Here is a 12059-nt window from a genome sequence, read left to right on the forward strand (position 1 = left end):
CAGGCTCTTAATGGTTATTATACTTTTCTTGAATATGCTCATGAACATCTAAGGGATCAAGATTCACTAAGAAAGCAAGAGAATATTGTGGAAAAAGAATAAATATATTATCACTTTTTAAATTCTAATTTATTATTAAAGCCAAATTTTAAAATATTTTGCCTAAAAAACTGGAAACAATAAGATTAATATAAAAGAATTTAAGTTTATTAAGTGTTTTGTTTTCATTCACATGATATTTGATTTAAAATCCTGTGCCTATTCAAATCTTATGAATTCGAATATTATAAATGTAAATGTATTAACAGACCATGTTGGAATGAAAGTTTATTAATGCTTTGTTAACATAAGATTTTATTCAAACTAATTTTATTATACATGCATCACAATTATTATAAAGTAATGTAAGATTTAATAAAAATATTTTGTGATATGAGTTTGGCTAGACTCTGGAGTAAATAGTGTAAAATTATATTTCAGTAAATTTAATGAAGGTAAAATAACAAAAGTAGTTAAAATTAATGGAAATAAATATTAGGGTATTGTAAAGGAAAAAATGTTATTATTTTCCACAAAAGCTTTTTTTTGCTTTAATTCTTACATATCTTAAATAAAAAATATCATTGAAAAAATGAGATAAAATCAAGTAAACAAATTTAATTTGAAATAATTTTATTCAATAAAAAATAATTTATTAACAACTAGAATGCTAATACATAAATAATTGCAATCATTTTATAATTAAAAGTCTTGTTTTCTTTGTTCCTTTCTGTCTATAATCATGTCTAGATCTAAAGAAAATATAAATATATATATCAAAATATATCACATTACTTTCAAGTGCTTCAGATATTTTAATATTATTTGATTGATCTAAATTAACTGAATACTTTTTATAAAATAATAACTTGATGAATTGACGATAAAAATATAGGATTATTGGTGGGAAGAAAAAAAAGCTATGATCATATGTTTCAACAAATAAGATAAATTTTTAAAATTTATTTTTTTTTTATTCGTTACATAACTTATTCAAATTTAAATATATAGTTGGTTACATTAACTAAAAATTGTATTTATTGCAAAGTTTGATGGCTTATATGATTAAAATATATATAGATGATAAATATCTTTATAAAAACACAAACTGATTTTTAATAAATAAATTGTTGAATTTTAATCGTATAATTGCGAAAAATCGGATAATTGCGAAATTTTTAAATATTTCGGTCCCAAGCTTTTGCAATTAAACGGTTTTGACTGTATCTTGTAAAATTATTTTATGACTATATATAGACTAAGGTAACCCGGCCTAAGGCCCGCCCAAAATGGGATCTGGGAGCGAAGGCGCCAGTAATTTTTTATTCCCCCTTTAGGAAAATTCTGGCTACGCCTATGAGTCATTACTATAATTTTTAAACATGTGACGGGAGAGGGTTATTTTTTATAAAAAATTATTAAGGGACCAACAGATGGGTAAAAAAGATTTAGAACAACGAGTAGGCGGGTTTTGGCTAAAAATCCGCTAATTGCTGACCTCTATTGTGCTCGAACTCTCATGTTCTGAGCCTAGATCTAAACTAATTTTAAAAAGTTGAGGGCTCAATTAATAATTTTTTTTTTCCAAGGTTGAGATACTTTATTTAAATAACAAATTTCACAAATTTTTCATTTATAAATTATAAATAAAAAAAAATATATAAAAAAACCAATAATATATTAAAAATGAATTAAAAAATATGTATGTATAAAAGAGTAATGAGATAAATAAAATAATAAAATTTTTTAAAAAAAGGGTACAAATCACCTAGGAGAAAAGTGGGAAATCTGCTGGCGAAGGTAAAATCCTTCATTGGGGTCCCCTGAAATCTGTCTTATATTTTTTCCTATAGTTTTGATAAAATTGAGAGCATCACTACCGAACCTGCCTAGGGTATTGGGATAAACTCGGTATTATTGAGGCAAGCACATTTGTTTTTTTTAAATATTTTTTCCCATTTTTTTTCAACCATTTTATAGGTAAAATTCTAATATAAATGATAATTTGACATGCTAGTAATACAATAGGAATACATTGCTTATTTTGTTTTTATATCCATTTTAGAAAGTAAAATATTGGAACATTTTCAATTTAATTAAAAAAATATAACCAATTATGTAATTATAAAGTTTACCGATAGCTTTGGCATAAAAATAATGAATATGAGATAGAAATTTTTAAATTTTTTCTAGTAAAATATATGGAGTAGATAAAAAAAATATTATTTTATTAATATTCAGTTTATTTCTTTATACTAAACCCTGAAACCGAACTCTGAAGCTGAACCCTATTTTAAAATTTTTAACTCTGAACCAGATCCGAACCAGGACCCTGTTTTTTTTATCAAAGGGTTTACATCTTAATACTGTCTGTACCAATATGGGATTGATATTTATATAGCTGAGGCTAGTGGGAGAGACTGAATTATTGTAAAGGGTCGGTCTCCTCCGCTCTCCAACACCAGTGTAGTAAACTGTGTTACTTTATTTGTTAAGGTCGAAATTAGTGGGAGAGCTTATATTCTAATATTCTTTATTCAATTTCTTTTATAAAATTAATCAAAATATCGTCTGTCAAATAAGAAAGGTTAGAATAAAATGATACTAAATCAGACTAATATCCTCGTTAGAACGAAAATGATACTAAATCAGACTAATATCCTCGATTATATATATTTTTCTATAATATTCGTCAAATCAGAAAAGTTAGAACTAAAATGATACTAAATCTTTAATAAATAATAAGTTAAAAATATAATCAACTAAATTAAAAAAAATTAAAATAATCAAAAATTAAAATTAAAAATTATAATTAAGTTCCTAAAATCATGATCTCCCCTATACAAATATCCTCGAATATATATATACTTTTCTATAATATTCATTTACATTATGTTTTACAAACTGAAAAAAATCTTGAACTTTCTTTAATTTGAATAATCATTCTTTTTTCATCTTTCTTTAAATCATTTGCATTCGAAATTTAATTATTTTTTCTTGAGTAGATTTGAATATCTTTCGGCTTCGTAATTTGGTTTAACAATTACAACACCGTCTCATTTACATTTTAACAATTTAGAAAATATAATTATTGTTTAGGATAGTAGTAAGAATATTGGTTATATATCGTTTTAACATAAATAAAATCGCGTACACTCTTAGAAAATAAAAAAAAGGCTAATGATGACCTATTATCAGCCTATTCATTCATATTCTATATTTTTGAAGATAAGTCACAAAAAAATTTCCCATCTGTCACATTTCCTCATGTCACTCAATTTTATGGCCAATATCTTCATTTTACTCGCCATTTACTTATTTCAATGAGTGAAAAATATTCTTTTTCTCTTACTACATTTAGGTACTAAACTAATAATCCTTGGTAATTAATTGTATTTGCGTATATAGCCCATCAGGAAAATTAGTCCAAATAGAATATGCTTTAGCTGCTGTAGCTGCAGGAGCACCTTCAATTGGGATAAAAGGTAAAGTATTAATTTTAAATTATTATTTACTCATAGTTTAGCGAGAAATGGAGTTGTATTAGCTTCTGAAAAAAAATTTAAATCTATTTTATATGATGAATCAAGTGTAAGAAAGGTTGAATTATTGTCAAGTAATTGTGGAATAACATACAGTGGATTAGGTCCTGATTTTAGGTTAATAATTATCATTTTATCATACCCTTATAATATAATTAAGATTGCTAGTCAAGGAGGGTAGGAAAGTGGCTCAACAATACCAATTAGTATATGGTGAAAGTGTTTCACCAAATCAATTGGTTCAAAAGATTGCAGCTGTTGTTCAAAATTATACACAATCTGGGTAAGATTATTCACTTTAATACAATTTATTACATTCTTAATAGTGGTGTTAGACCATTTGGGGTATCTCTTCTGATTGCTGGATGGGATAATGATCTAAACAAACCATTTTTATATCAATGTGATCCATCAGTAACTTTTTGTGCCTTATATATCTTTATATAGATAAAATAAAGGGTGCCTATTTTGCCTGGAAAGCTACAGCATTAGGAAAAAATTGCATAAATGGTCGAACTTTTTTGGAGAAGCGGTAATTTTTATATATAATAATTTTATATCAATAATTATTATATTTTTATTTATATATTTTCAAAGTATTTACTTATGTCTATTTACATTAATTGAATAAATTTTCAGAAGTAATATTATATAATATTTAGATATAATGAAGATCTTGAATTGGAAGATGCTATTCACACAGCAATTTTAACATTAAAAGAAAACTTTGAAGGACAAATTACAGAGGCTAATATAGAAATTGGTGTTTGTAGTAAAGATGGATTTAGAAGGCTTAAAAATAGTGAAATCAAAGATTATTTGGCAACTATTTCTTGAATGTATATAATATAATAAATAGTATTTACAGTATCATGTTATAAATTAATGATATTATGGAGTATAATTAGTTAAGTATCTTAGCTAACAGCAAAATATTCTAGTTAAATCATAAGAATTTTTTAGAGAATATAACAAGAATTTATAAAATATTAAATTATAAACTCATAAAATAATATTAACATTTAATATTTTGGCAATGAGATAATGCTGATCTCGCCCATAATTATAAATTCACTTTTTAAAATGAGATATAAATATGTCTCAGGATTGTCACAATTAACTATTCTAATGATTACAATATGAAAATATTTTCCATTCACTTATAAGGAATTACACAGGTACAATAAATAGGAAACTGGTAACTAATTAAATAACTAGTAAGAGACTTTATCATATATAAGCATTCATTATTCAAAATCAATAAGATAAAATAATTTCTACATTTAAGATATAATAATAATAATCAATTTCTAGAATGCTCCTTTTTTTAAAAAATAATACTCGATTATTACATTTCACCCAATCATTGTAATTAAATCTTTTTGTATTTATACTTTATGAACAATATAATGTAGTATATGTACCTGCTCTATTTACTGGCATAATTTATTTCTATAACTTCTAATGTACTTTCATGAGTTGAAATAATTAAATGATCTCTTAGCTGATCTGCATGTTTCCGCAATGTTCTTTTGGGAGTTTTGACAATATATGATAAGAATTAAACCATGTCCTCTCTTTTATCGCACATTTTCTCCAACCTTTGGTATTCTCATTGTTTAACCAAACAGTCATGAAAATTCGAATTCACTCTCTTTTGAATGCAAATCATGATTTTGACTTTGTCTCTCATTTGTCTTTTCAATATGTTCTACATTTCTTATCTAATCCAAATTAGTTTTCAATTGTCTTAAACATAATTTTGCAAGGAAATCTCCCTTTGAGCTATGCTCTCCCAGAGATAGATAGTTAAAACCAGTGGCGTAGCTAGGAATTTTCCTTAGAGGGGGTCCATACATATGAAAGCCTGGGGGCTTCGCCTCCCAGACTCCCTTTAACGGGACTTCGGCCGTTTTACCCGGCACCATATAGGCCTAAAACGAATTATTTGATATTCGATTCGTATTTTACGAATACAAATAACACAATTATTCGTATTCGAAATTATTTATATATAAATATTCGTAATTATTCGCAAATATTTTATTGCAAGTAAAATAAAAAGAAGTAATTAAATTTTCCTAGTGGATATCATTTCTTTTTATTTTATTTCCTATTATCAAATATCAAATCATAACAAGTTATATTTGCTGAAAAAGTTTAATGGAAGAAAAGGAAAAGCTTCAAAGTAAAATATAATTATTTTATTTTGATTGTTTCTCTTTAATCATTTTTGATGTTATGAACAAGTCAAAACATTTTTATAAAGTGTGCCTCTTTCCCATATTCTCGAGCTCCTGGCAGATAAATAAATAAATTATTTTGACTAGTTCTTATTATTTGATTAGGAAAATCCTTTTCCCATTTAGTAACCTTATTTTTGGCAAATTTTAAAGACAATCTAATTCAGATAGTGCATTATAATATCTTCATCCTTTATTACATTGTCATAATCACCTCTAAAAATTATATTAATAATTAAATAAAGGAAATTTATGCTACTAAAGTATTTTTAATAAATAAAATCTATAATGAAATACTTTCTAAAATTTTGTTATATTTTATATGCAAAAATGACAATTAGTTTAGAGAATCCTTAAAAGTGCCATCTTTTTAAACATCTGTAAAAATTTTTTTGCAAAATATTTTATAAGCTTTAGAAAATTTTCGAATCGAAACGAATAATGATTTTATTATTCGTACGAATACGAATAGCGCAATTATTCGATTCGTTTTTTTGTAGGCCTAGCACCATATATTCGATAATATATAATAAATATATTTTTTAAATGCATCAATAATATGTTATTATAATTTAGTAGATTGTTCTCAATGACTTTATAATAATACTACCCAGAATAATTTCAATAGTAATATAATATCCTTTCACAAACATCAAAACCAAAAAAAAATATATATATTATTTGTATTTATTTGATATAAAGTCACTTTTAAGTCTTTTGAACGTATAATCTAAAAAAAAATTTTTGCTCTGGGAGGGGTCCAAACCCGAAAACCACCCCCGTAGCTACGCCACTGGTTAAAACTTATGCCAAAATTGACTTGTTGCATAATATCAACTTTTCACAGTTCCTATGGTTCGTTCAGCGAATCCATATGTTTTAGGATGATAGGGTGTTGAACGTATATGACTTATTTTATTTAATTCACAGTAAAGACGGAATTGCCTTTATATAATTTGTCCATTATCTGACACAATATACTTAGGTATTCCAAACTTAGCAAATTCTGTTATATTTAGATCGCCAGATAACTTTTTCCTTGAAAATTAACAATTACCTTATCTTTATGATGATTAGAACTTAGCTGAATATGCTTCTTCTTTAATGTTAAGTTTTCATCTACACTTTTCTTAAACTATCCTAATAGATGCATGTCATTCAAATTTATCCTTCCAAGCTCCAAAGCATGTTGAGAATTTGATTCTCTTCTACATCCAATATCGGAATCCTTGATAATGCCGCGATCACATTTTTACTTCAATACCTATATTCGATTGTGAAATCATAAGAAACTATCTTCTAAGCCCAACGAGTCAAACGATTATTAGAAATTTTAGGTAGATCCAGTTTCTCCCAAATAATTGCTTTAATGGCTTGTGGTTAGTTTGGAGTAATAAATTTCTATCATAAATGAATTATTTTTTTTCAATTCTAAATAAAAGTACTTGAACTTCTTTAATCAAAACATTTGTTTCTCTGTTTCTAATAAAATTCGACGTGAACGAGATAGGTTCTGTCCCTCCATCTGCTAATGTAAGAACACAACTTCTAATCCTGAATCAGAAGTGTCGCATTTCAAAATTATCGGTTAATGCATGTTGAAGGAATTAACGTTTCAACGGATGACAATAATTAATTTTTTATTCTCAAAAGAATGTTCCTCTTTCACCATCCAGGCACATCGCTTTGATAATAAAACTTCATAATTCATGAATTTTAGAAAAGATCTAAGTTGTTGTATATTATTAGGTTTTTGTGAATTCTGGATCACCTTTGTCTTTTCAAGATTAGTATGTATACCGAATTTATCAGTAATCACTCCTAAAAATATAATTTTTGTAAAAATCTAACTTCCTTCTTAAAACCAGGCATCTGTAATCTGTCTAACGCGATTTGCATGCTTATCGTTTCAACCGTAAATAATTAACCATCTAAATATGCACCGGTCATTTGACATCTTTTAACAACTTATCCATATATCTAGAATATATTAGGTGCACTTGCCAATCCAAAAGGCATTCGTTGATAGCGAAAATGACTCTTATAAGTCGCTATTGTTAGAACCTGAGACTCCGATTCTATTTCCTTCAAATCTATCACTGTAAATTTATAATACCCTGGATTTTCTTTAGCAAATCGTCTAAGGTAGGAAACATGATAGTCATACAATAATCACGGTTTAAACATAACTGGAATCAGCGCAAATTCGAATATCATCATTACTCTTGCGCACATTTACGGTTGGCGTTGACCATTGTACCGTAGTTGTAGTCGAATCCATCTTTTCGATAATTCCTGCAGTCACTAGTCGGTCTAATTCTATTTCAATTGCTTTATGAAGTGGAAATTATACTCTTACGGGCTGGAAAACGATCTTGATACAGCTCTCTCCTTTAAATGTATTCACAACAAATCACATATATGTTCCATCTTTAGCTGTTTACTAACCAATTATCGAAATCTTGAATCTACTGCTACGCAACAATTTCTTTGTTAATTTCGATATTTAATGTTTTAGATTGGTCCAACAAAACTTTCTAAACCGAATTCTGCACTTGTTTTATCGTAATTTGATAGCGTTCATTCCTAAATTGAACTCTACTATCCATGATAGTACGAAAAAAATGCTTCATTATAGTGTTCATTATTATTATTACAAGTAGGGTCCTTGTCAGTGCTCCAATCTAATCATTAACTTGGGTCTCTTCCTGAACAACATCTAAGTCACCTTATGCGGTCTATAGACAGGTTAGCTTAATATTTGATCGTACAATACTTGTCCATATATCAACTCCGTGTAATAACGACTGCACACCAGGGTCAAAATCAAATTCAACATCTAACCGATATCACTGCATCTAGTTTTACTCGATTTTATTGAACTTTCATATATTATGAATAGAATCACTTGATAACACTCGTATATAATTTAAGTTCTTTGGTTTAAAAGAAACTGCATAATGATCAATTTTTATTTTTGTGGCTGGACATCTTCTTGGTAATGACTAAACTCACATTTATAATATTTTACTTTATTATAATCTTTATTAAAAGTATTATTATATTTGGTTTTATTATAGCCTCTATCAAACGTCAGTGTCGTAATGGATTTTTGGGGAGGGGCTCTTATTTTTTATGAACACACTAAATTGCTTATATCTTAGACTATGTAAAATTATTTTAAATGTTTGCATATAATAAAAAATACTTTAGCATAAATAATATTCCCAAAGGCGGACTGGCCATAAGACCAGGTGAGCATTTTGCCCACGGGACAGCGAAAAAAATGTTGATTTTTGAGGCCGATCAGAGGAAAATATCAAAAAAGAGGCCGATTTGAAAAAAATATATTATTATGTTCACATTATTTTCTCTTATCATTTATTTATTTTTAATTATATCTATGATTTGAATATCACATTCCTTGACAATTGTCATGTCGTTAACTATAATTTAATGCATAATATACCAGTAACGTCACTTGACGACATCATTACCACGTTCTTTTCTTTGTTTTTTTTCAAATGAAGTAAAAACGCTTCCGTTTGAGTAGAGTGAAAGCTAAGTTTTGATTAATTCATTATATTACATTTTTATATATATTGTAGAAATAATATAGCCAACATTTCTTATTCTTAATCAAATAAAATCCAAGTCTGTGAATGAGATAAAAGGATGGATGCTTGGGTAAACAGAATAATTCATCTGGCCAAAAATGTTGAGAAAGCTGCAAAAAATAGGTTAGATAAGATGGTGGGCACGTGAAAAAGCCCTTAGAGGATATATGGTAAAGAGAACTTGCTCCCAATAACGATAATTGCACTTCAATTTTTAATAGATAATAAATCATTTGAGACAATAACTTGATAATTTATGTAAATTTAAGACTCTAAGTACAGTTATAATATATTTGGAAATTTTTGAAATAATTGGGCCATTGTCATATCATCAAACTAAAAAAATAGGTACTTTGTCAGCATGGAAAATGATAGAAGATGCTAAGTCTTCTGTATCATCGATTTAAAATAAAGCAATATAATGGCTTCTAATTTAAATGAAACACTTTAATATTTAAAGCTCCTGGAGAGTATCAGGGTATAGAATGCTCTGCCAAAAATTGAATAGGACGAGGGAAGAGAATATATAGTGACAAATGCCAAGATAAACGTCCTCAAGAATCGATTGATCTTTATAGGTTCGGAGTATTTCGTCCTATAATTGATCAAATTATAAACAGCTTGTCGGAACGGCTCTCTGCGAATTGAGAGCTTATTTTGAATGTGCAATATTTGTATCCTAGACATTTTGATGAAATAAATAGTAAAGATATATATATTGAGTGTTAAATTACGTAACGAATAATATTCATTTGCCAGTTTATTCAAAGATTTGGAAGCAGAATTAAATGAAACGGACGATGATCGTATTTACAAGTGAGGAGTCAAATGAAGAAGATGGAATATTACAATATGTTAATAACTCAGAGTGATAATAAATGTAACAAGTGTTTAATATGGCATTTTAACTTTGACATACGCAGGTTAATTGCGAGAAAACATTTAGTAAATTAAAAATTATAAAAATAAACTGAGAGCCAATATTGACCAAGAAAAATTAGAAGCGTTTTTAATGATATCAGTTGAATGAGAACCATTAGCGCAGATTGAACTAGAAGATATTCTTGTATATTTGCGCAAAGGTTCAAAGTTAGTGAGAGATTTATTAACGTAAAAATTATATATTCCCTTAATTCTTTTATTTGAATTTTATTAATATCTATTTACAATATGATCGGTGCCTGATTTTATAAGTGCAGCAATTTTATACGCTGTAATATTGTATAACTGCAATAATTTTATATGTGTAATTAATTGATATTGATTATATTTAACATGTGATGTATGATTTGATTTTATAGTGCAATATCGTTGTAAATCTAATATAAAATATGTATGTGCAATGAATATTATTTTATATTGGTATGGTATGCATATTGTAAAAATAATGATTATCGTATAATACTATTTTTTTTTTTACTAAAAATGTAAATCTTGTGAATATTTTCAAAAATAAGAAGTAATAAAAATCATGTAAATCGAAGTAGCCATATAAGGGAACCCAGTCGAATGCCCGCAGAATGGAGGGTATGGGAGCGAAACCCCCATAAAATAAGGCAGCTATAAAAAAATGCCCACGAGGCCGTAGCGTCGCCAGTCTGCCCCTAAATATTCCTTTATTTAATCCTGTATTTATTTTTATTATTTAAAATAAATTTCAAAATGTAGATATTTTATACAGATTATATATTGTATAAAAACTATTTTAAAAAAAATGTAATTTCACAATTACATAAAATATAAGTAATTCTTATGCAAATAATGGTATTAAAAAAAAGATTATATTATCAAAATATAAATAATACACAGTACTTTGATTAAAAATAGATTGCATAAATTTTAGAGATAAACAATTATATAAATGTTATAACTAAAAATTCATTTTACGAAAGATTATAAATTAAAACTAATATAATCATATTTCAATTTTTTGATTTTTTTTAAATATAGTATTCCATATTTTATTTTAATCTAGTTTACCATCCCTCTTTTGTTTAGCCTTAAATACATTTCAATTAAAAATAGTTTTTTTTTTACCCCTCTTTTGTTTTTTAAGTACATAAAAATTAAGTTTTGAGTTAAGCACATTAAAAGTAAAACATATTATTTTTGTATTTTCTTTTATTTATGAATTTTTCCTACCTTTTTGGGGTCCTTAGTAAGGTGTTCCGCAATTATAAGTAGGATATTTTTAGATCCGGGAGATCGCCCTGCATCCAGAGGTATAATTTGAGTTCCGAAAAATATAGGGGGTAGGATGTCTCTCCAATTATTTAAGATAAAACGAATAACTCCTTTTCGCAAAAACGTTCTTTTTTTCACTTTGCGCCAATTTTAATTTATAATTGCACGTTTTATTTTCCCTATAAAAGGGACTAATTTTTGGTTTACAAGATATACTTTTTTAGGTTAATATTATTTTCAAGAAGAAATTTTTTATTTATAATTTTGATAAAATAATTTTGAATTTATAAATTTTTTATATTTTATTTTTTTGTTTAACCAATTAAAATTTATTAAAAGAAAGATTTACGTGTAATTTATTTATACCAGCGTTTTAATCTTCTTAAAGAATCTATAATGACTCATACCAGATCCCATGGCGAGGTGCCACCTTC

General features: G+C 26.9%; 1 protein-coding gene across 1 annotated transcript; it reads left to right on the forward strand.

The window, feature by feature from the left end:
- Nucleotides 1-3313: 3313 nt before the first annotated feature.
- LOC135929492 (proteasome subunit alpha type-2-like) lies at nt 3314-4451 on the forward strand. The gene is made up of 7 exons (XM_065466100.1): nt 3314-3400; nt 3448-3524; nt 3566-3698; nt 3742-3864; nt 3908-3995; nt 4040-4113; nt 4244-4451. The coding sequence occupies exons 1-7, from the start codon at nt 3363-3365 to the stop codon at nt 4416-4418; spliced, it is 708 nt and encodes a 235-aa protein (XP_065322172.1). The 5' UTR covers nt 3314-3362; the 3' UTR covers nt 4419-4451.
- Nucleotides 4452-12059: the final 7608 nt, after the last annotated feature.

The sequence above is a fragment of the Gordionus sp. m RMFG-2023 genome, chromosome 5 (genome assembly GCF_954871325.1).
Source record: "Gordionus sp. m RMFG-2023 chromosome 5, tfGorSpeb1-WG-v2, whole genome shotgun sequence".
NCBI lineage: Eukaryota > Metazoa > Nematomorpha > Gordioida > Chordodea > Parachordodidae > Gordionus > Gordionus sp. m RMFG-2023.

What these genes read in the sequence shown, in the direction of transcription:
- LOC135929492 (XM_065466100.1), top strand. Translation starts at nt 3,363, where the DNA reads ATGAGTGAAAAATATTCTTTTTCTCTTACTACATTTAG. An exon ending in GGATTAGGTCCTGATTTTAG is followed by an intron (nt 3,699 to 3,741) that starts GTTAATAATTAT and finishes AATATAATTAAG; the next exon opens with ATTGCTAGTCAAGGAGGGTA. An exon ending in CGAACTTTTTTGGAGAAGCG is followed by an intron (nt 4,114 to 4,243) that starts GTAATTTTTATA and finishes TATAATATTTAG; the next exon opens with ATATAATGAAGATCTTGAAT.